Genomic DNA, 24,394 nt, shown 5'->3' on the forward strand with positions numbered 1-24,394 from the left:
ATGCAGAACTAAGCAAGTGAAGCATTTTTTTTTTTTTGCCCCTGTAACTCATACTTTCCAACACAGAGATGCTGAGCTGAGATATAGTGTAATGCTCACCAGAGGTTGGATGTTGGGGTTTGGATCCTACTTTTGACTCTGGGTTACATCGCTGCAGGAACAAAACAAGTTATCTCACTGTGGCCCACGCCATCCCAGGCCACCTCTCTGCTGCAAGGTCCTAGGACATCGTAGAATTATACGATGGGATCCAACTTCAAAGGCACGTGCCTCTGGAGTTTATCCATCTTTGCAACCCACACACTGCTCCCCATCAAAGGGCTCAGCACTTAACTAGGCAGAAGTGCAAACTGAAAATTGTGTAACAGCTAGAGAGACTGCCTGTGTTAAGCAATGTTGTATCCAGTGCTGGCTGGGCTATACCATTCAACTGGACTGATGGATTTCCTTCATCAAGAGATCTCCATTAGCAGAGCTTCCAAGTGTTCATGATGCTTTTTCACCAACCAGAACGCAAGGGGCAACCAGGGTCTCCTGCTGTACTTCTAGGACTCCCCAGTACATCAGTGGGCCATGCTGACAGAGATATCTGTGCTATCACACCTGTACCCACAGAAGTAGTCCTGGAGATAAAACATGGTTTACTGACTGCATCCAAGAGGCCTACATCATGACTGAATCCTTTAGATAAAACAGGATCAGTTCCTAGGACTGTTTTCTAACTCTGTTGTTGCCCTCACCTTTTCTTTGTCTTGTGTCACTAAAAGGGGAAAAATATTCTCTAGAGCTATTCAAAGAATGGCTCTGCACAGGCCAAACTGTAGATGGAGACCCACCAGACCCACAGCTTATGCCATTTTATATATGTGCTGGCACTCAAACTATGCTCATCACCTATCAGCCAAGTATCTAATAAGTTTGGGGTGTCCTCATGGATTAAAACAACTGACCTCACTGAAGGTCTGCTAGTTCATAATACTGAATCATCAGCTAAAGATTTGGACAGTCATCTGAACAGCAAGAAGCTGACACAGGATCTACTTACTGCATTGCTCCAGCATCATGCAAAACACTTTTATTCAGCATGCTCTAGTTAGTTCCTTCTATTTTCCATTTATCTTTTGTGTGTGGCTGGGAGAAAGCTAAGCTGAAATAAAATGTTCCACATTTCTCTCCAAACAAGGTGATTTTCCTCCAGGATTTTATCAGTTTCCCCTGGGAAAGGCTGGTTTCTTCTCAAGAATAAGAGGAGTTTCTCATTTTCTTTTCTGCCTTTGAAAATGCAGTCAGGACATACACAGTTGTGCTTATCCCACTGCATGCTTTGAACAGCAATACTTCTCACAATGCATCTGAGAGGACCCACTCCTGAGAAACCCTCCCAAATCTGCCTGAAGAGCAGCTCCGCTCTCAAACACTGCAGTGCTTCTCCAACCCAAGCCTCCTGACCACGGCAGGTTTGGCGGATGCCAACAAAGGAGAAAGAGGGCTCCTGATGACAGACAAAAACCTCCCAGTTCTGCAGTGGTATTGGAGTCCAGACACCAGCAGGCTCAGTCAAAAGCACATCAGAGCATGCTCCACACTCCAGCCTTTCAGTACTTCAGCTTTCATAGAGCACATACTCCCTAGGTGCCCCAGCATGGGCAGGGAGCAGATCACCCACCCCCAAAGAGCAGCTTCAGGTGTGATGATTTGGCTACTCCACTACTCCCTTCTCCTTAGGATCTCTGCACCTTGCTGTCTCAGACATTTCTAGCACTTTCAGGAACGCAACATGCCACCCATACCAGTTTGCCCAGCCTCAAGTTTACATGGCATATTTTGAAGGCTGCCTTATATAAAATGGCAGATTGCATATATAATGGCATTTCTGGAAATACTTAAATTATTAAGTTTGCCCTGACTTATTCCTACAGAGAAACTAATGTTCTAGGGTTTTTTTGAGAAGTTAAAAACTAGTCACTGAAATGTATCTGAGGGAACATACAGGTCAAGTGGTGCTACTGGGGCTAGTGACCAGGGATCTTCAGCTCTTAAAGGACATGGAAAATATAACAATTGCTGTCTAGAAGCACAAGCCTGGCTGCACGACAGAAAATAATTTTAAGAAGCACACCAAGTATCCTGGAGGTCTCCTCATGTAATCTATCTGCATTCATCTATCAAATTTCATCTTCAAGGACTGGAGCTGGATGTAGGCTTTCACGCACCCTCTGAGCCCAAACAGGGAAAAAAAAAATCTCCCAGAAAGTCAAAGTCCAGAGCAAGGCGAGCTGAAACACAGACCAGCTTTCAGAGCACCCCGACGCCTGGCTGGGAGATGTCGCATTCATTAGTATGGGTACACGGGCAGGGGGAGGGATTTAATTGCACATTTCCAAGCAAACGTAACCCGAAAAGATTTTAGCAAAGTCACATTTTCTGAACAGTCACAGCAAAACCTATATAAACCCCAGACATTTGCTCAGTCATCACCTGCTTATTAAGACACAATTTGAGTTGTCAGAAGTGCGTAACTGTATTGCCTAACCCAATCAGGTGTGACAATGACAAAGCAATATAATAGCTAGAACTGAACCACAGAAATATATCCCTTAGTTCCAGTTCTCCTACCAGAAGATGCTCATTGAGAAGTCTAACTAGATGCAGTGGCAATTTCTTCTAACATGAAAAGGGGTAGGGAAAAAAATCAGTGTTTGGACACAGCAACTGCGATCCCAGATGTATACACTACTCTGACGCCGAGTAACAAATAAGAGCATTGCTCATAAAATTGCCTTTACTGCACTTTTGCTACACGACGAAGCATTTGTACATTGTGACATTTTTCAGATTATCAGAAAAAACTTCTTACAGAGCTTGCTTGACTGTGATGAAGCTCATATTCTTCTCTCCTACTCTCCTAAACTGATTTAAAAGCAACTCTTGGTAGGGCACTAGTGAATGTATTGGATGGTTCCTTTTATTATAGTGGTATATCCCAGCTGCCCCTTCCAATAACAACAAAAATCAATTATGATACTTTCCTCTCTGTTAAATTACCACCAAAAATTCTTGGCAGTAGTAAAGGATATTGCTGTGTTTACCTATACCAGCAAAAGAACTAGCCCTTAAATGTTTACATGATGTTTCCGTCAGACGCAAGACGACAAAGGCTATTGCAAATACCCCAGAATCTGGGAATACATTTTGCTTCCCTTAGACAGAAGGGCACTCAGTGTAAAATCTGTGAACCTTACTAATGTCACATTTTTTAACTCTCTCCTTCCTGAAATTTTTACCTCAGGTGCATGATAAATAAGGTTTTAAATGCAAATCATGTATTTTTGCAGATTCAGCTGTGTCTTTTCTCCCTCCCAATTTAATGAGAAACTAACTTATAAGTGATTTATTTGTAATACCAGCAACCTAATACTTTGCTGTTCTGTTACTGGTTTTTATGATTTGCTACAAAGATAAATAAACCAACTCCATCCAAGGTGCTCCTGTGGCAATGGTGGTCACCCTTGAGTATTTTGTCATGGGTCAAAAAGACCCATATTGTTTTGACGGAGAATTTACAGTAATTTTACCGGAAAGTTAAAGTGAATGTCTATATTTAATTCAGATCCTGCATGCTCTAATATGAAGGGGCTTTAATTCTTGTAAAAATACATATATTAATAAACAGAAACTCATGACATGGAAGCCAAGAGTGGCAAATAAGGTAGCGGTGTCCTTTGGTGGAGTCTCACTGTCACAAGGGAAATCCCCCTTATCCTACAGAGATGTAACACAGTGTAACTAGACCAAGTCACCACTGGATATAAAATGAAATCTCATTTACTTTACATACAACTCCAGCAAAATATATGCCAATCCTTTTCAAACCTATTTCCTAAAGCTTCTTACTACTAATGCCAGAGGAAAAGAAAAAGAGACAGCATGTATATATCCTATATGTATATGCATGCTATTATGCATACACACACACCGAGTAGGTTAAATCTTTTTCCTTCAAACCAGTTGTAATATAATTTAATTACTGCAGCAAGCTGTAGGATACCACTGCACTGCAAGCATTGTTCAACAAGTTAAGGAAAAGTTACGTTTTCGATTTCCAAGAGGAAGGGTGGTGACCTATAAAGTGGTAAAGGAAACCACTCACAAGCTTATTTCAATACGCTTGCTAAAAAAAGCCCCCTGGAATTATAAGAGTCTCCTCCTCATCCTGTCAGAACAATTGGAAAATTACAGGCCACCTAAAATACATTAATTTAAGAGATTAAAAAAATGAAATGAATGGATACAAAAAATTAACAGTTCTCACTCGTGGAATTGCACTGCTCATTTCTCCAGTTTCTCTGGTAGCTGCATCTGGATTTAGGGAGAGGAAAGAGTGCCCCAAATTACACGACAGGTACACTTAAAATGTGTTACAGATCCTGAGTGGCCATTGCCTCCCGAAGACTTGACTTTCCAGTTTATCCTGAAGTCACTGGGGACAGGTCTAACTTAAGCCAAAATAAACACCGACTGCTAGAAGCTTTGGGGTGAACAACATCAGACAGGATTTGACATAAACTGGTGATTTTTTTTTTCTATATGATCAGACAAAAATCTAAAATAAATGCTACAAAAGCATTTTGTAAAATACAGGACAATGACAAAATTGGTTTTGTGTTGCTTACTGTAATTTCTTCAACAATACATTAATCACAGAGATTTATGTGATAAATGTAGCATCACATTCCCTCTGAGCCCATGATGCAATTATCTGCACCAAACCCAGTACGGCAGAGCACACTGTTAGCTGCACTTCAACAGGCATGGGGAGAATAAAAACAAGGCGGCGGGGGGGGGGGGGGGGGGGAAGTATTTGTAAAAAAATCCATTGTGTCACACGGCAGAGCAGCAAACACTGCACCAGCAGACACTAATACAGCCACTTCCCCCGCCCTTTTTACCTGATCCCTCAGTAAATACACAGCTGCAAACACCTGAGGTACAAAACAATGTGTGTCTTAACCAATTGTCCTGGTTTCAGCTGGGACAGAGTTGATTTTTTTATTCCTAGTAGCTGGTATAGTGCTGTGTTTTGGATTTAGTATGAGAATAATGTTGATAGCACACTGATGTTTTAGTTGTTGCTAAGTAGTGCTTACACTGGTCAAGGACTTTTCAGCTTCCCATGCTCTGCCAGGTGCACAAGAAGCTGGGAGGGGCACAGCCAGGACAGCTGACCCAGCCTGGCCAAAGGGCTATTACATACCATAAGACATCATGGTCAGTATATAAACTCGGGCCAGGTGGCAGCAATTGCTGCTCAGGAATGGCCTGGGCATAGATTGGCGGGTGGTGAGCAATTGTATAGTGTACAACTTGCTTTGTATATTATTATTTTATTATATTATTACTACTACTATTCTATTTCATTTTACTTCAATTATTAAACTGTTCTTATCTCAACCCATGAGTTTTCTGAGTTTCACCCTTCCAATTCTCTCCCCCATCCCACTGGGGATGTGTGGTGCTTAGTTGCCAGCTGGGGTTAAACCACGACACCTATCCCTGACAAAGCAGGACTTTTAAAATCTTCCAGATCCAGATTACTGCCTTCACAAGGTCTGGCCTTGTCCTCTGTATTTCAGAAGGACGCTGACTTTTCACTAATGCGGTTGTAGTGCCTGGCCAGGTAACGGGCAGCAGTGTGCCAGGGAACAAGTTCATAGGGGCAGATGACTGCAGATACACAGAGCGAAGGCTCGCTCCAGACGGGATCAGCACAAACTTGACACTATGGTACTAGCTACAAAATCCTGCACTATTAATCCAGGTGAGAGAAGAGGATTCATTTCCAACTTCTACTGAGTCTTTCTCTGACAGCTTGTTTCTGCTTTGCAGAAGGTCCGGGAATTTTGACTAATGAAACTAATTTCTTAGGAAACATCCTAAGGTCATGCATCTCTTTTCCTTATTGTTCAGGTTGCTTTTTTATAACACAGAAGATGAACCCACAACTGCTAAAGCTCAATGACAACAGGCCTCATCTTAGCGATATAAAACTAGATTAATTAAATGGCCTTTGGGATATCTTGTTTTAGTACTGGAAGTATGAAAGTTAATTCCTAAAAAAAACTGAAAGAAAGTAAAAAATCACACGAATCAAAAGTAGCTCAACGATCTTTTGCCTACAATGAACTGGGAAAGAGGTGAAATTTGGAAAAGGTTAAGTTTATCCATGAAAATATAAGATTCCTCGAGTAATTTTAACACACATCTATAAAAGATACGACAGCACAGCTCCAAAGTCACATAAATGAATTAATGCCTGGCAGTCCAGTGTGTACTGTTTTTAAAAAGCTACAGCGAAGCACTGCAGCACCAGCTAGGATTTGTAAACTCATCTATAGATAAACGAGGGACAAGTCCTTACACTTTGTAACGCCTGCCTCTGAAGGCACATCCTACTTGTTCACATGCGGCTGCCACAATAACGCTGGTTACCCCCTGGAAGAAGTACCAAACTTCAGCACTTCTCTCATCAGGCCATAGTTTACAGGTGGACTTCTCTCACGCGCTGCTGCTGCTGCTGCCCCTGGCCCCCCGTGCGCTCCACACCAGGGCTTTCTACCTCCAACCCACCTAATTATCAAACTCTGACAGGTGGGCTTGGCTGTACACCTAATTATTGAACTCTGACAGGTGGGCTTGGTTGTACCACAGCCTTCCACAGGGGACACTGACCTCGCTGGTGGGAATATAGAGTTCACCAATGCCACCCTTACTTGCAGATTGCCATCTGGCATTCAATTTGCACATTGCCTTACCAGAAGTGCCTCCTTTCCTCTTGATTTATGATTCAGTTTCACAGGAACTCCCACTACTCCCCTTCTAGAAATACCGCCATGACAAAGAGGCTCCGATCTGCCTTTTCTTGCGCTCTGCATCCCAAGCAGACCTTACCCTTGCACGTCGCAGCCGCCGGGAGCGGGTCCGGACCGCAGCGCACACCCGGGCCGGCCGCAGGGCTCCGGCTGTGCCACCGGGTGCCACCGCTCGCCCCGCGGGACCGAACCCCCCGCTCGGCCCGCGGCAGCCCACGCAGGGAAGTGTTTTGCTGTTCCACGTGCGGCGTGCGGGGGACACGCAGCTTCGTTTCTGACACTTGCCAGGGGGAAGTTTTCTTATTTAAACACACCCCGAGCCGCTCCGGGCGGCTCGGTGGCCTTGCCCCGGTTGCTCTCCCCGCACGGGGCGGCGCGGCCGGCTGTCCCGCCGCGCTCCCGGGCCCGCCTGCCCGCCGCCGGTACCTTCCTGAGGGCCGCCCGCAAGTGGCGGTGCTGCGGCGTGTCACCGACGCGCCCTCCGTCCCGCTGCCCCGAGCCGCCGCCGCCGCTGCCGCCGCGCCCCGGGACCCCGCCGCCGCCCAGCGCCGAGGCCAAACGCGCCCAGCGCCTGCCGCCGCGCAGCGCCATGGCCGCCATCGCCTGCCCCGCTCCGCTCCGCCCCGCTCCGGCAAGGGCAAGGGCCAAGGCCGCGGCCCGGCCCGGGGAGCTTTAACGGCGGCTGCGGGTGGCCGCGGCGGCCCCTGCGCCGCCCCGTCCCCTCCCTCCTCCAGCCCCTCTCCCCCGCAGCAAGGCACGGCAGGCTCTCGGGTTACAGGCGGGGGGGTTTTAATGCCAACGAACAGCAACCGTGAAGCAACCGACAAACGTTTGGGTGGCGAAAGCGGGCGCCGCGAAGCGAAAGGAGCCGTCCCAGCGGCGGGAGGAGGGACGGCCACGCCGGGGAGCGGGGGACAGCCGTCCCTGCCGAGCGGCCGGCGCGGGTCTCGGCTGGTTTCGGGTTGGTTTCTTTATTTTTTTTTGTAAGAAAAAAATAAAAAATAAAAAAAAAATCCGCTCCTGTGCTCGTTCAACAAGGACCGGCGGCGGTGGGGACACGCGAGTGACTCCCTACAGGTACAACAAGCGTCTGCTCCGGTGGCAGGCGCTGGGCTCGTTTTCCTAAGCGATGACACAGCCTCCCTTCTCCTTGAAGGGGTTCTTGTCCTCGGGAACCCCCTTCACCAGCGGGTCCTCCCCCGACCGCTCCTCGATGTAGTTCTTGATCTCTTCGGAGCACTTGGACACCTGCAGTGAAAGAACAGAGAAGTGGCTGCGTTACGGCCGGAGCTCACCCTGCACATCAGAAGAGCAAACCGGTGAATTCACACCCTCCTTTCTCTTATTTACCTTCCCCTCAAATATAAACGACCCAGAGCCAGCACTAAGCATGTGCGCTCAGCTTCCTTCCACTTTTTCACAGCCCGGTATTGACAGAACATGTGAGTGTCACTGGGAACGTATATGCCCCTCGGAACAGCAGCTGCTGCATAGTTAAACTTGCATTTTTTTTTTTAATTAGCCAATATAGTTTTACTAAGCTGTGGATCACGCTCTCCCTTGGCATCAGCATGACTTACAGTGAATGGGTTCAGGATCAGTAACTTTCAATTCAATTTCAAAGTATTTATGACCTGTTTTTCCCAAACAAAACATTCAGTAATGATTTTTCACTCCTCATACAAATTCTCACCTTGCGGTTATGTAATAGCAACCATGCGTCTTGAATGGAAGTAAAGACCTGACTAGCAAAGACAATTTACTTCTGGGTTACCTGGGGTTATTTCAAACAACGGTTAACAAAACAGCCTGTTGTGTTATGAGATAACATAATATGCATGACACTTTGCGTGACATTCATAGCAAACTAGCAGTGATGTAGGTAAGCCCGCACAGAACCCGCCCCGTGAAGAAGAAACGGGTTTAGTTTGTGCTCACTGAGAGAGGAGCACAGGCAGCACATGCAATAACAGTGTCTCCAGAGCCGGAGGGTGCACAAGCAAATCCCACCAGCTCCAGAGGACCCTTGTCCACACGCATCTCTCGTTTCCCTTCCCTATGTCAGCAGAAACTGTCCTTAGGTGCTCAAATACCTGACATGTCTGAGGGCACGCTCCTGGCTCTGTCCCCACCTCCTCCCTTCCTACCCGCCGTCCCTGCGGAGGCACAGCAGTGCAGAGTCAGCAGCAGGAACCAGCTGTTGGCCAGGCCACTAGATGACTAGTATTTCTAATTTAAGGCCCCTTGCCCTCTTGTTAATTATATTTTACTCCATAGGTAAAATTATGACAAGAGAACCTGCTGTATCACAGACCAACAGAGCATGGCCTGGGCAAAATTAAGCTTTAAACCATCAGAAAGAACTCAGAGTTAATTCCCATTAAACAGTGCATAAAATAAGGTCTAACTACCTCTAGCTGCCTTACAGCAAAGAACGATTTGCACCTACAAATCCCATTACATGTGCCTTGCTCTTCCGTGCCTCGCAAACCCCTTTTGTTCAAACTGAGGCACCTTATGCCACAGTAAAGTTGTGTTCCCAAGTATATATGCAGAACCAGGGTTTGTTTTACTTCAGGCAGCACTATCAGGATCTTTTTCACATGTAAGAAAAAAATGTCTGCTTAAATACGCATTCAGACATTCATTCAAAAAATTATTTGAAAGGATATTTCCTCTTTGTGTTGTAAAGGTATAGGAAGGGGTCAAGAAAACTTTGGCTAAACTTTTTTACTTTTGGTGACAACAGAAGCGTGGCTTCTGCATTTCCCTGTCCCTGTAGCACCCATACAGGTACCAGGGGACTGTGACAACTACAACACAGATTTCATTCTCACAGTGAAACTTCTGTCATAACGCACTGGTAAAATTGAGGATGTTGTCTGTGCTTTACTATAGGTCATTTGAAAATATCCATTTCCTGAAAGTGATCAGGCTTTTGGTTTATTCCAAAAATTTAGGCAAGAATTTTAAATTACTATTATTATTATGAAAATCAAAATCTATACATCCTAGAGAGTATATTTCAGTTGCTTGGGAACTCTCTGAGGGATGATATAGATATCCATAGTACTTGGATGTGGAGCCCTCAATACTGCTGGAGCTTTAGACTATACCATAACATCTACAATTGCTGATACCTAACTGCCAGCTAAAATATAACTGTGGCTTTCTTATTTTCTGGGCTAAACACTTAGACCTGCAATGTAATTAGCATGACTAATGCCACTGATTCCCACATATAAAGGTATTTTTAGTCCTAACTAGAAGCGTTTATTTAGATGTAGTTTGCTTCTGCTGGCATGCAGAATAAAAAAGAAAAGAATATTAGTTTTATCATGGAGCAAGATCAGTTCTGTGTGTCTCTCATCTATAGAAAATGTGCAAAAATACAAAAATTTCACTGGAAACTACTTCCCCTGTGGGAAGGAGCAGCCCGTGTCAAGGACTAGGAGTACAACGTTTCTGTCGGGCAGGGCTGGATGGGTCACGGCTTTGCACCCGCCGTCCTTTGGCTCCCGCCCTCCGCCCGGGCCCTGCGCAGCGGGGCAGCGGGGCAGCGGCGCCGGGGGCCGAGGGCGGCCCTGGCCGCACGGCTTCTCCGCAGCCCGGCCGGGTGCGGGGCGGTCCCGGACGGGACGGGACAAGGATCGGTGCCGCAGCAAGGCTTCCCGCCAGCACACCACCCCCCTCAGCGGGCACTGGCAGATCCCAAGGCGTTTTACAGGGGAGGGGAACCGAGCTCGACGCGCTCCTCCCTCGCCAGGCACGGCTGTCTTGTGCTGGTACTGGGCTCCAGGGACCCGCAAGGGAGGGGAAGCCACGGAGTGCCAAATGCAACGGGAACAGCCGCAGCCGGCGGGCCCGTGCCGGCCCCTCGGGGCGCCTCATCCCGGGGGCGGTGCGCCCCTTCCCCCCTCGCTCCACAGCCACCCACCCCCGTGAAGGACCGGCGCTCCCACACGCTGCTAGCGCTGGTATGTCGCCAGCGCCGTCCCCGCTGCCTGCCCCAAAGGGGGTGGCTGGACCCGTCGCGGCAAACTGCGGTCGTCCGAAAGCAGCCGGGGCTCTCCCGGAGAGCGGCTCCCGAAGCCCCGTTGCCCCTGCCCTCGCCGCGCCCTCCCGCTCCGCGCCGGGCTGCCGCGCCCGGCCCCGCCGCCCGCCCGACGTGCCCCCGCCGCCGCATGAGCCCCCGACCCCCGCCCGGGGAGTAACGGGCTTCTCCCCGCTCCGGCCCCGGCCCCGCCGTCCGCCCCGGCGCCCGGGCAGCCTCGGGCCCCTTCTGCGCGGCCACTCACCGGCTGCCTCTCCAGCTTCACTTCTTTCCGGAGCTGCTCCACTTCCATTTTCAGTTTGTCCTTCTCGCTCAGGTCCTCGATGTTGATGGCGGGCATCGTCTACACTGCCAAAGCGCGGAGGGAGGGAGGACAAAAGGTTACCTCTGGGCAGCGAAGGCGCCGGGGCCGGAGCCCCCGGGCGGGCGCGGGGCGGCGGGGCGGTGGGACGGCCGCCCCCGGCCCGCCCCCGGGCTCACTCACACGGTGCCGTCCGGGCTGCCTCGCTGCTCGGCGGCGGCCGCTTCCTCTCCAGCGCGGCTGGCACCCCTTCCCCGCGTCGCTCCGGCCTTTAAACCGCCACGCTAATCCCCCCCTAACCGGATTAAAGCCCGCCGCCCGACCCGGCCCCGCTGCCGGGCCGCCGAGGCGTTGACACGGGCCCTGCCGGCACAGGGAGGGTCTGGCCGCTCCGGAGCGGCCCCCGGGCAGGGCGCTGGGCCCCGCCGCCGCATCGCCCGGGCCCCCCAGGGGGGCAGCCGGCGGCAGGAGCGGGGAGCTGCGGCGACCCTCCTCTGCCGGCCTCCTCTCCCTCGTCACCACCGCTGTGCGGCAAACGCAGCGAGGCCGGCCGGGTGTTCTGGCCCAGCGGTGAGGGCTTTCTCCCCTGCCACCTCCTTCTGCTCCTCCTGGCCCTCGGGGTGATTCTTGTTTGCCTGTGCCACCGGCATCCCTGGGCTCTGTGCTCCTCTGCCCAGCAGCTAAGGCAGCCGCAGGTGGTTTGCAGGGGCGCGTTCCTCAATACTTGTGCATCGAAACTACGAATGGACTGGACTAAAGGTAGGGGAAGGAACTGCGCTCAGGTCAAGTGTGCCGGTAGGCGGCAAGACCGTCAATGGCAGACACAGCAGCTTTTGTTGGTAGGTATGTCTGCCGAGCAGAGCTGCAGCTCTGTGTGAGAGGGATGTTGTGCCTGGCCTGCACAGAGCATCTCTGGAGTCATGGAGTTATGACGGGTTTTGAGGACGGGCCACTGACTGTAAGAGAAATGGTGGCTTAAAAGAAGGAGCTAGGCCATTCTTCTGCTGTGGTTGCATATTCTTGTGAGGTCTAGATTCCAAACAGGGCGCTATGCTCTTTGGGACAGGGCGGTCCCTCCACGCGTGTTTGTACAGCACCTAGCATCTCTGATCCCAGCAGCTGCTTTCCCACAAACCCAGTGGAGGCTGAATCCACGACCCATCACACTGAACAAAGCTGCAGGCCATTAAAATGGGCCTGTATGAGTCCTTCTGTTATCTGGCACTTCAAAGGTCCCTATAGGCAGTCGCTCCTCCCTCTTTCCACCTCTGGCTTTTCCCCTTGAAGACACTCCTTCCTCCTCCTCTCCCCGCTCACCAGATGTACGCAGCTGTCAGCAGCATGTAAGATTTACATCTTTCTTCTCCAGTGCCGCTCCTATAGTGCTCTTGGGGTTTATGTTTGTTTTATTTTAGCCAGTTCACTAAAACCAGTTCCTCTTCCTCTCCCTCTGGCTATTATCCTCCCCCTTCCCAGCTGTTGGTCTGCAATTTCTACACCCCCATAATCTACATTGGCAGCTGCATCCCTAAATCCCACCAGCTGCTGGTCCGTGGGCCAGTCAAAGCAGGTGGAAGGAGCGGGTCAGCCAGGGCCTCAGGGGACCCGAGGCTCTGCTGGTACGAGCAAAAACATTGCGGCAGGGCGTGTGGTGTGGTGGTGGCAGGCGCAGGGTGCGGGAGCGATCCAAGGGCGGGCTCTGGCCCATGGTTAAGGTGGGGTTAAGGTGGTTAGGGTGGGAAGGACAGGTGCTGCTTGGTATTGATAACTCCGTAATGGAAAGCCTGCAGTGAGCTGTCTGCTGACGTGCCTAGCTCTGCTGACTGCAGTTAGTAAAGGATTTTTTACCACTTGCTATGTTAACTTTTACTCTAGTTTATATATTTTTAAAGATACTTACCTAATCTAAGTGAACTTCTTTGCAGTTAGAGCAAAGAAGAGGCTGAATAAATACTGCACTGTGCTGCAGCATTGATGGAGAGTGGATTTAGCTCAAACTTTGATTTGTATGTGTGCGTGCACAGAGGAAATGGAAAATACAGAAAATGGTATTTGCATGACAGCATTCATTTTGCTGCTATTGTTTAAAGTGGTATTTCAATTACTTTCTTTGCAATTCCAACAAAATCCAATGAAAACTAAAGGATATCAGTCTAGTCATATTAAAATCACTTGAGAGTTTCCTAATATTAGAAAGATGGCCGTTTGATTTTTTCTGGAAGTAGAAAATGTATGTTGGTTTGCTTTTTTTTTTTTTTCCTACCAGAGGGACCTAAGCTTTATTATAGTTGCTGTGCTTAATAAGCTTAAAAAAAAAAATGAGAACACCTGTTACTAACAGTTGCAGCTATAAGATTCCAAAACATGGCAGATGTGTCCCATGGTGATGTCTCAAACTGTATCAGTGTTTATGGTTTTTTTTGTCACTAAAGCACCCACTTGTCCTTTGGCAATGGGAGATTCTGAAAAAAAGGAACAGCGCTGAAAAAGCAGGGAGAGAGGTGCCATTCATATCCTCCCAGAAGCCACCTAGGTGGGGTGGGGGTTGAATTTGCTCCTCTTTCTTGCCTTTACGAAAAATAATATTATGTCAGAAAACTAGGTTTTAATCCTCCATGAGATAAGAAAAGCAGAGAAGCCATGGAGAGAAAGTCAGTTCCTGAAATAATCAGGGTGCTATGAAGTTCCTCCTCCTTACAGCCTGTAGAGACTGGCTTCTTTCCTGCAGGCCAGAGATTTCCAGGGCCCTGTATCGCAATCCCATGGGCAGCAGTGCCTGCTGAGGGCTGAGGCCCAACACCGTTGCAGTAAAGGGAGTGGAGAAGAACAATAGGAGATCAGATTAGTTTATTGTTATCTATAGAGAGCACGCCTAATTTGCAGCCACTCTTATCTCTCTTACTGTATTAAATCTGGAGTAAACACTAATTAATGTAATGTCTCTAATAGATTGGAGAGGGAAAGTATGTTGTTCGCTGCTCACCCCCTCCTCCCCCAGATCACACCGGATTGCCTGGTGGGGTTAAAATCTACAGAATAAGACCAGTCATGATATTTTCTGAAATCCAGCTCTCTTTGAACTAGCCAGAGGTTTCATCCAGCCAGCCCCTCGGGTTTCCCAGGAGTCCAAGCCCGCTGAAAGGTTTTCTCAAGTTCATGAGCATTACAGACAATGGTATCAAAGTAGTAACCCGGTTTATTGGTGTTATCTCTAGGGGCACTCGCTCAGCGGTCTGTGCTTGACCCGGCTGGATCCCGGCCTGCTGGAGGCTCCCGTGTTTGATTTTCAGCCTCCTGCCGCCCTCTGCCCGGAGCCTGCAAACGGGGAGCAGCTGCCACATGGGCGAGGGGGGAGAGGCCTTTCGCTAAGTGACTCGTCCCAGATCTCGCCATGATTAACAGGAAACGCTCTTCGAGCATCATCCCGTAATGTGCGGGGGGGCGGGAGGTGACAGCCGTGCACCCCGGCCAGCTCCCCGCAGCCCCGCGACGGAGGCCCCTCCGCCGTGGGCGGCGCAGCCGGACGGCGAGCCCGCCCCGGCGGCGCCCCCCGCCCGGCCCCGGCTGCGCCCCCCGGCCGCGGGCCCCCCGACGGCGGCGGGGCGGGGGTCGGCCGGCGCCCCCCGGCGCTCGGGCTCACGCAGGCGCGCAGCCTGCCGCGGTCCGGGGACGGCCCGGTCATCGGTGACCCGCTGCCCCGCTGAATCAGACCTTCCCCTCCCACCACATGCGCAAGGAGGGAGGCGGCCCGGGGAAGCCGTCTCGGCGCATATAAAGCGCTGCCGTCGGGCCAGGCAGCGCCGCTCGCTCCCGGGACCCCTCTGCCACCGGCCCGCCCGCCCGCCCGCCGCCGCGACATGGCCGCCAGCCGCCGCCTCCCGCTGCCCGCGCTGCTGCTGCCGCTGGCCTGCGCGGCCCTGGCCCCGCGCACCCTCACAGGTAGGAGCGGGCGCTCGGCCGGACCCCGCGGGCGGCTCCGCGGGGCCGGGGCCGCCTCCGCCGCCGAGGTGGCTTCAGCCCCGGTCGCTGGTGTCTCCCGTAGAGAAGCAGCGCGCCTGCCTCCTGCCCCCCGACGACGGCCCCTGCCGCGCCCTGGTGCCGCGCTGGTACTACGACAGGTACACGCAGAGCTGCCAGGAGTTCACATATGGGGGCTGCCATGGCAACGCCAACAACTTCCTCACCCTCGACGACTGCGAGAAGAGCTGCTGGACCATCAAGAGTGAGTCCGGGGACCGGCCCCGCCGCCCTCCTCAGCCCCGGGGGCCGACCCGAGGGGGCCCGGTTCCCCGGAGTGCCCCCGGGGTGGCAGGGGGCTGGAGGGGGCCTGTGGGAGCACCGGGGGGGCTGCGCTGCTGGCGGGACGCTCTGTGCCTGCCCCGTCTGTCCCTCCTGCTTGCTGCAGCTGCCTCACTGATGTCAATTTTATGCAGAGAAACCGGAGCGAGTTGTCTCAGAGGCAACATGCGGCATTTAACTATTTGTATTTTAAATGTAATTTAATATTATAACTAGTTGCTAATTAATGCATCAGATTCCTCCTGTAAGGCTTATCCCACTTTATTAAACAGTGCAGGTAGTGGGACAAGCTGTGACTTGCCTGCGACCAGAGCAATAGCGTTTTGTCTACGCTACCGTATTGTTCAGTGTGGGGAGCACAAAGGGTTGATTTTACAGAGGATTAAATTGTCTTTGTTGCAGAAGTGCCCAAATTATGCCGGTTGGAGGCTGACGGAGGACCTTGCAGGAGTCATCTAAAAAGATATGCCTTTAACTTGAGCTCGATGAGGTGTGAGGAGTTCATCTACGGTGGCTGTTACGGAAATGGCAACAACTTCAGAGATTTGCAGTCTTGTGTGGACCACTGTCTGCCAGAGAAAAGTAATGGTTGTTCCAAATTTTTAATAAAATAGATGGTTTGAAAGCAATATGAAGATGATATTTTATTTGGTATTTTCCTCTGGATACACATACAGTGGTATTTTTTAAGACTTTGGTGAAGCAGATGTTTATATTGTCTGCAGACTTGCATGTGTCGCTTGTCTCAGCTGTTACTGAAAGAGCAAAAATGCTGTGTTAGTTTAATATTGTGACCTTAAATATGCCCACAGCTACACCCAACCGATCTCTTGATTTCTAGAGAGCTGTAGATGTGTAATCTGAAGGGAACTAAGACTGGAGATCTGTGTTGAGGCAGATGTATGAGACGTTGTGGCAGTCACGTTCAGGGCAGTGATATCCTATTATAAAGTGGGACTGCCTTCCTAAAATTAAGGCCTGTGAGAAGGTATTAGGTGGCTTGGGTTTTTTGCACTTGCCAGCTCAACTGATAAAAGTTTTTTGCCTGACATGACTCTTTGCTGTCTCTCCAGACAAGCTTTAAAGAAGAGAGGTGGTAATTATGAGCAGGTGACTATAGCTAAGTGTTGTCATAAACACCAGGTTAGTATCCAGTGCAAGATAGGATCTTTGAAGAAGAGAGATCTACCAGAACGTATAAAAGCTCTCACTGCCTAAGCTTTATTAGTGCTTGATGAGACAGTTATTTTTGGCTGATGACAGATTGTCAGCGTTTTCTTAGGTGAATACTGAATTATTTTTCATTTCTCTGTTGCACATCCAATAAATTGATAAAGGGTCTCCAGCAAGAAAAGTAAAATTTCGTTGAGGCAAAATGAAACATGATTCTTGTGGGGAAAGTGGTGGGTTTTATACTTTTTGCTGCAAGCGGGCAGGACTTGCTGGCAAAATCATAGCAAGGATAAACAAAATAGTGCCTTTTTCCTCTACAGAGGTAGTTCCACCGGAATTATTGTTATATTCCTATATGTATGGAATAAGACTTCTGGCCAGACTATGCAAATATCTCAGCTGTCGTATGTATGGCACCACAAATGAGGAAAGCTGATGAATTTCACTTGTGGGATAGTAATCCTATTTTCTGGGACTGTCTGTTGCTTTCTCAAGTTCATAAGTCACAGGAATAAGATGTAGTAAGTTTCTGAAGTCATTAGTAACAGTCATGTCAGTTCAATGGGAACAAGAACTGTTTAGCCACAAAATTTACTGCGGGGTAAATTCTAAGAAGCCAGGCATAGAGATTAGATTTATGTAATTTTTCTTTCTCTCTCATTTTTTTTCCCTTCTTTTCTTTTTTTTTTTTTTTCTTCCAAGCTGGCCCCTTGCTATGCTATAGCCCAAAGGATGAAGGATTGTGTTCTTCTTCTGTACCTCGCTATTACTATGATACCAAGACTAAATCATGTAAGGAGTTCAAATATACAGGCTGTGGTGGAAATGCCAATAACTTCGTTACTGAAACAGATTGCTACAATGTCTGCAGAAAAGGTAAGATTTTTTTGTATTTTGTCAGTCACAGGCAGATAAAGCAATCCAAGTACTCACCTTGGCTTGTTACAAGTGTATGCTTTTTGCATTTTGGACTCACAAAGGCAGGAAAAACTGAGGTGCAACACTAAATCCTTCTGACAAGAACAGTGCAATGCGAGGTGGTTACACCATTTTTGAATGAAATGTAGAGAAGGGCACACAAAAAGACTAATTAATTTACTAGAGCCCACAAGGAATCAGTCTTTAAACTGCTCAGTACCAGCATGAACACTAATTAAGGTCTCATTTTCTTCCAGGTATTTTAAAGTAGGATTAAATAAGTTGTGAAATCAATTTACTTTCTTCCTTCATATTTTCAACAGTTACCATCCTCCCTTGATTCCCTGCTGCCTGTTCCCATTTCCCATTCCCATTACTAAAGATTTCTGCCTCATTAGTTGTGCTGAGTCAACTGTTTCTGTGGCTGGGGGGGGAAGGGTTAGGAATGATAATTGATTTTTCTTAATAGTTCTATTCATATCAGCTACTGGCTGTGCTTGTAAGTCAAAACAGTTGTGCTTTTACCTGCAGTCCTCTCTTCATACCAGCTATTGCAAGTTTTAATACTCTACTTCAATTCATTTGATATGTAAATCAATGAGAGAGAGAAGAGCATAATCGTATGTTGATCCCCAGAGCACTCAGGAAGCAGACACAGCACAATACTTAAAAAATTCATACTAATGGGAGAAAAATTTAAGGCTGTATCTAGCATGTACATTGCCTTTGGGGAAAAAAAAAAGCCAAAAAGTAGCTCTGTTTTAAACATGAGACATGCACAAGGTCCAAATACTTCAGTATTTAAGATGTGTAGTCAGAAGGCTTAAGTCAGGAGATGATTCTTCAGTTCTGGGCTGGAAATCCAGGGCTGGGGCAAGGATTGTGCTCCGAGCACAGTCCTCAGAAGTAAAAATATTGTCTGCCAGTTAGTCATGGCAGTAATATTTCTGTGGGTGACAAGTCTGAGTGTGTCTCTGCCATTCTAGTATTGTAAGGGAGTCTTTAATAGCATGCTAAGTCTATCTGAGATGCTTGTGATTATCTAATTTGCATCTATTACTACTGGGAAATGGTAGGGCCAGGCCCCAGCCTAAGCGTGCAAAGAGAGAGGAGGAAGGAAACTGCCTCTTCAGCGTCGTGCCGCCACGCTCTGCCCCTGCCCACACCCAGCCAGAGCCGCCTGGGGGTTCTCCCTTCCTCACTCTTTTTGTGGAAGAAAGAAGTAAGGAAATGTTGTCTGCCTCATGACCAGGGCACCAGATAGCCAAACGTAAAGGATCGGTTATAAGCTTTTTCACTAACTGGTGGATTTTACAATTCAGTAAGACTTGGTACAGCCAAAGCCCATACTTAAGGGCATAATTTGTGCTAATTAATGTTGCGCTATACATATTAATTTCTATAGCTTGGGAGTGTACAGCAACATTAAGCAAATCTTTAAGGCAACTTAAGCCACTCCTTCTCTCCTGCTCCCATAATTCCCTCGCCAGCATCTTTCCTGTTACCTTTTGGAGTCTCAAGTTGAATTCAGTTGACCTTCCCTGGGCAAATATGCAACTGCTGTTTGAATTGATCTACAGCTTTTGGAGTAAAAAGGTTTCTGACTAATTTCATTTAAAAAGTTTATATTGGAAAAGAAAATAAATATGTTGGGGTGACAGTGAAAGGATTGGGAACTGGTCACAGGGGCTCTGCGTGCAGGTAAGCAAGTAGCATAAAGGCAAAAGATTTTCAGTCAGGTTTGCAAAGTACTTGGTTTCTGAACTGCATTCACACATTTCATGCAGCCTTCGTAAGCATTCCTGGAGATAACCCCAACTATCTTTGGCCACTCTGCAGCTTCTGTGTGAAACCCAGTTCTGCGCAGAAACCCAAATCATTTTGCCTTTTCATCTCCCACAAGCACTGGTTTTATTTTAGACTTTGCCCCAGTGTTGTTCAGAGAAATGTAGTAATAGTTCTTTTTTTTTTTTTTGGCAGATAAAGCAGTGTGTTTACTTCCATTCTGCTGTCACTGCAGGACAGCTGGAAAAGGCTTTGATGTTTGCTCAGGAAAAGAGCAGCAAACTAGTGTGTCCAGTGCCAAAGGTGGACACATCGAAGACCTTACAGTGTGTGAGAATAGGGTGTCCAGAACACATTTTACAGTTTCTGATATGTTTGTTGTTATTGGATCAACTGCTTAAACAGCATAACATGAAAGAAAAAAGCCCAAACAATAAAGAGTAGTTACAGTTTTGTCATACTGTTTCCCTAACTGCTTCCTTTGTTTTCTTAGCAGGGACTGAGAAACCAAGAATCAACAAGCCAACGAATGTATTCCGCAGAAAAATGATGAGAAAACTGATTAAAAAACCTCAAACATATAACCCGAAGTCTTAAAACCTGATGTGCACTTGAGTGTTTGAAACACTTTCTTTTGATTCCACTTTCTTCTTTTGTAAGATAGTTTCCACGCGGTTTTGTACACCAACATAGTTCTTTCAGAACTACTTTTTATTTCCAACTTACTTTTTATAAAGAACTGCATTTAATAGAAGAAGAATGAACCAAAGTTTGGTTCTTCTGCTCTGTTGTCTTTGCAGTAATATTTTGGCAAAGCCAGGTATTTAGATTTCCATGTTTTATGGGGGAATGTTACTACTGCCTTGGGAGAATATTTCAGCTGTTACAAATCAATTAAGATTTGAAAAATCAATTGTCTCTTAGTGTAACTAAGGAGAGTACAAAGCTAAATCTCTGCCGTGGATTTTTTTGGCATCCTCTCCTTGCTAAAGAAAAAGAACCTTTCCAAAGTGTGTTCGGAGGTTTTTTGCCCTGCCATTTTACATACTTTGGCACTATCATTTAAATTGACTGTCCTTTACCGTTACGTTCATAGTCAAGGCTTTCAGAAGCCTTCATAACAGTAAAAGAAGTATAAACTTAAATCTGGCTCATCCCACAGGAGAAAATTGGGAATAGGGATACTTTGATAAACACTCTGACAATGAATAAGACAATGAATAAGCTACTTGAGTATTAAAATGAAAATGTAGCCATTACTTTTTCGTGACATTTGAAATTTCTGCTAAGTTACACTCCAGATCCTCATATGGCATAAATCAGCGTATTTTTATTGATTTTAATGGAGCTGCACCGATTACATCTGCTGAGAATCTTGGTATTTGTGTTTATGCGGTGGCTGTTAAAGCAGAAAAGCAGAAGCTTCTACAAATCTCGTGTAATCCCTCTTTTGAGGCACTATTGTATTTCTTATGGTAGATTATGCCTATGGTGATATTATTGCACCTTCTTTTATGTTTTGTATTTGAGCCATGTCTGAATTTCAATTAATTTCACCTACAATATTTTCTAAACATGAATTCATGAGTAATGTTAATAAAATGTTTTTGGGAAAAAAAAAGAGAGCTCGTTCTGTCTTATGCTTCTCTTAATTATCCTGTATACACCAATATGTGTAATGGAACCTACTATTTACTAATTATGACTCTAGCAGAGTTTAGTTGTCTCTTAAATCATTTCCTTACGCTGAGGTCTTTATGTGAAGAAAGCCAGTAAATTGCGTTGATGTCATTCAACCCCAGCAGTTTTTATGGCTCAGCTGGCTCTCCCTAAAGAGCTTCTCTCAAAGGGGTGCTTAGTTAAGCTGATTGTCTGCTGCTGGGTCTCCTGTTTGATGTTCCACTATCTGAAGAGCTTTTGTGTGGGTAGCGGGCTATTTGCTTGAAATGACATTGGCTTTCAGTTAGAAAATTTCACGTGTGTGCTTTATCCCCATTTCAGAGAGGGAACATAATGGGAAAACTAGTCAAGATCTGTTTTTCTTACTGATCTTTCTCTCACCGCTGGATTTTCAACTAAAGCGGTCAGCTGTGCCTGCCATAGTCTTTCTACCACCCCATTTCTTGTTCTTGATCTCAAAAAAACTTTGTATTTCAATTAATCTATTGCTTAGTGCAGACGAATGAGCACACTCTGTGACAGAAAATTGCAGGTAACTAGTGACACAGTTTTGAGTGTTTGTCCCATACCAAACTTCTTCTCTGGTAACCAGCCTTCAAACAGAAACAGGGCCAGTCTAACCTCCCTGGGGGAGACAGGGCACGCTACCCATGGATGCTGCCCGTGTCCCTTCCCTTGGGCTGTGAATTTTGGCCGTGCTGCTTAGAGCAGCAGCCCAGAGTGTCCCTCTGAATATTTTTTTCATACCTAGCACTATCATTTGGGGCACCCCAGCTGCATTTGTTGCAGATTTCTGACCATGGCTTAAAAAAACACCAGCCCGTTTTGGAAGTCAAAGTTCAATTTAAACACTGTTTTTAACCATAGAGGATGGCCATCTTTTCACAGCATCACCCTGGGGTATAATCTCTGGTAACATGTTTGAGAAATGGAGTGTCTTTTCTTACCTCTCTGGGTCTTTGACTTCTATAGAAGTATTATGGGGCAGGATATAAAAGTGGACCTGGGACTTAAAGGGAGCCCGAAATCTGAGAGCAGCTCCATCTCACTTTACTTTTTGGTCTGGTGTCTGGTCACACATCACAACATATCCTGGGCAATGCGATACCCAGATAGGGTCCTGGAAGGGATGCAATAATTTGATAATCTTCTGCTCATGCCCCCTTAGGGGCTCAGCAAGAGCTTTCTTGATGGATTGGGCTCCACGCAGGATGCAGGAGTGGCCACTGCAGCCCTTGTAATGTGGCTGCTCCACATGCTCTTTCTCTTCTTGCATTAAAACATAATTCAAAGTCCAAGGGCTTACTGCTAGGGTACTCAGTGCAATATGAGAGGCCTGGGTTTTAATCCTTTATCTACCTGATATCACACAGAAATTCAACCTAAACCATCCATAATTCTTGCAGGGTTTCCTCGTGAGCAGGCTGTAGAGTATTCTGGAGGACTGGGGCGGGGAAGAGGAAGGGGGGACGCCATGGAAGTTTCTTTCAGTCCCTTGGTGAAGCTATTCCACTTTGTATAAACTGTACCTTCTTTCCAAGGTAAATGCCTTAATCTCTTTTTTTTTTTTAGCTACAAAGAATTTCAGCTGCCACTGTGCTGCTTTGCTTCATGTTCTTACGTTACTCTAATATCCCTCCAGACTCCTGTGGCTTTGACTAACCTAAATAATTCTCTATCATCTACAGCATTTTATATGACTCATGACTTACTTCCTTTTTCAGTTTGCTGATGAAACAACACTGGCCCAAGGTTGGGTCAACTGTTAGCATTTTGCCACGTTGAAAATTAACGTGGCCTATACCATCTTGCAAATTAACTTTTATTATAGTAGCCAGTGTCCAGCAGCTGGTATCATGTGTCACAGCACCAATTTCTACTGCAGAGGAGGGAAGCAGTGATTATAATCGGTTGGGTTCATCTTGTCTTGCATAGGCAAACTGCCACTGAAACTCATGACTAGTGATTTGCATGGGACAGTCATACCTGCCGCTGAACAGTGGTTGCTGAAATAAGCAGATTTGACTAAACTCCACTGCAAATAACATCACTGCACTTTAGCTTTCCATTGCAACCCATAATTCCAGTTCTTTTCTTAGCGGTATCTTGTGAAGAACTATATCAAAGACTATAAAAATGAAAATCTGCGCTGATTCTTCATCCTTAGTCTGTGGCAACACTCAGGGAATTGCTTTGTAAAGTATTTCAAGGGTTGGAGATTGGCTTCATCTTTATATTTCAGTGGAATTTTAACTATCAAAAAGAGAAAAGAAAAAATCCATGTGGAAACAAGCGAAATTTCATCACATCTACTTTAACAGTGATTGGCCTCAATAAGAGACTTTCTCCCAGTTCCATACTTTAGGAGTAAAATGACAATGAGTTCGGCTTGGAGTCGTATTTCTGACTGCCAGAAGTGTCCCCGGTCCTCTGTTGATTCTTGTCATCTGAGGAAGTGGAAAATGTGGAATGTATATTAAAAAAAAAAAAATCATTTATTAGACACAATGAGTCACACAAAAAAAAAAATCACTGAAGTTGTGTCTCAGCTTACAGGTGAAAGATTGTGTCCCCAGGCTTGAAGTCAGCTATACTGCTGAGGGCAGCAGTTCTGGATCCAGGCAATGACAAGAAATCTGTTCTACTGGGTAAAGGCAGTCCAGCTATGATCATGTAAATCCAGAAGAACCACATTGCGGATGTGCCAGAATTATTATGCATTTACATTAGTGTTATTGAAAGCAAAATCTGCCTCATTATCTTTGTAGAAAGCTTTTTATTATTATGCATAACTATCACTGGTGATAATTAGTGCAGAGATACTTGCTTCTGTTGAAGTGAGCCTAACTTTTCAGTGTATGGTGGTCCTGTACAGTAATGTCTATCATCTGGTAAATTACTTAATTGCTGAGGAGAAGGGGTGTTAATCAAAGTATATAAAGCCTAATGAACAGCAATGATATTAAAAAAAATCTATATGAACAAGATGCATAAAAGCACGCTGTTCGAGGTATTAGCAACTGATGTGATCACGAGCTGTGATTTCCAAATAAATGCTAGAGAAATGAGCATTCCCAGTTCATGTCTGAACTATTCACAAAAGAGAGAGTTCAGAAAAGTTAAAGACTAATTTATGAAATGTAAAACATTGTACCTATTTTGTGGGAATAAACCATGTCCCTTTTAATGGAGGTTCCCTTTGTACTGGCAGCACTGACCATCATTTCAGATGAATATGGACAAAATGGATGCTCTTCCAGACACAGCTGGTTATGTGCCTGACTCCTTTTGTGTGAAGGGTTTTAAATGCAGTTT

General features: G+C 46.9%; 3 protein-coding genes across 8 annotated transcripts in view; 1 reads left to right on the forward strand and 2 right to left on the reverse strand.

Annotated features, from left to right (window-relative positions):
* LOC104014041 (putative acyl-CoA dehydrogenase 6) overlaps positions 1 to 7,491 on the reverse strand; it is a 96,347-nt gene extending 88,856 nt beyond the window's left edge. For 2 of the 3 annotated variants that reach the window (XR_015708211.1, XR_015708210.1), the window contains exon 1: positions 7,296 to 7,491. Coding sequence is in view for 1 of the 3 variants with exons in the window: in XM_087774686.1 (XP_087630812.1) it covers positions 7,296 to 7,469 (174 nt within the window). In the remaining 2 variants the exon portion in view is untranslated. The remainder of the gene's footprint in view (positions 1 to 7,295) is intronic. The other variant, XM_087774686.1, reaches the window with a different exon arrangement.
* Positions 7,492 to 7,636: 145 nt separating this feature from the next.
* LOC104021410 (guanine nucleotide-binding protein G(I)/G(S)/G(O) subunit gamma-11) lies at positions 7,637 to 11,588 on the reverse strand. 2 transcript variants are annotated; one of them, XM_087774738.1, is made up of 3 exons: positions 11,410 to 11,588; positions 11,168 to 11,271; positions 7,637 to 8,117 (listed from the first exon to the last, which is right to left on the reverse strand). In XM_087774738.1, the coding sequence occupies exons 2-3, from the start codon at positions 11,261 to 11,263 to the stop codon at positions 7,992 to 7,994; spliced, it is 222 nt and encodes a 73-aa protein (XP_087630864.1). In that variant the 5' UTR covers positions 11,264 to 11,271; positions 11,410 to 11,588; the 3' UTR covers positions 7,637 to 7,991. The 2 variants fall into 2 exon arrangements, with proteins under 2 accessions (XP_087630864.1, XP_087630855.1); XM_087774729.1 differs by lacking the exon at positions 11,410 to 11,588 and having other exon boundaries at positions 11,168 to 11,386.
* Positions 11,589 to 15,007: 3,419 nt separating this feature from the next.
* Positions 15,008 to 21,022, forward strand: TFPI2 (tissue factor pathway inhibitor 2). 3 transcript variants are annotated; one of them, XM_087774772.1, is made up of 5 exons: positions 15,008 to 15,163; positions 15,267 to 15,446; positions 15,926 to 16,105; positions 17,399 to 17,572; positions 19,896 to 21,022. In XM_087774772.1, exons 1-5 carry the CDS (start codon positions 15,082 to 15,084, stop codon positions 19,994 to 19,996), a joined length of 717 nt encoding a protein of 238 aa, XP_087630898.1. In that variant the 5' UTR covers positions 15,008 to 15,081; the 3' UTR covers positions 19,997 to 21,022. The 3 variants fall into 3 exon arrangements, with proteins under 3 accessions (XP_087630898.1, XP_087630882.1, XP_087630891.1); XM_087774756.1 differs by having other exon boundaries at positions 15,009 to 15,163; positions 19,893 to 21,022; XM_087774765.1 differs by having other exon boundaries at positions 15,009 to 15,163; positions 15,929 to 16,105; positions 19,893 to 21,022.
* The last annotated feature ends 3,372 nt before the right edge of the window (positions 21,023 to 24,394 follow it).

Source organism: Nipponia nippon, unplaced genomic scaffold (assembly GCF_047370975.1).
Source record: "Nipponia nippon isolate SJK-2023a ecotype South Korea unplaced genomic scaffold, ASM4737097v1 scaffold_1, whole genome shotgun sequence".
Lineage (NCBI taxonomy): Eukaryota > Metazoa > Chordata > Aves > Pelecaniformes > Threskiornithidae > Nipponia > Nipponia nippon.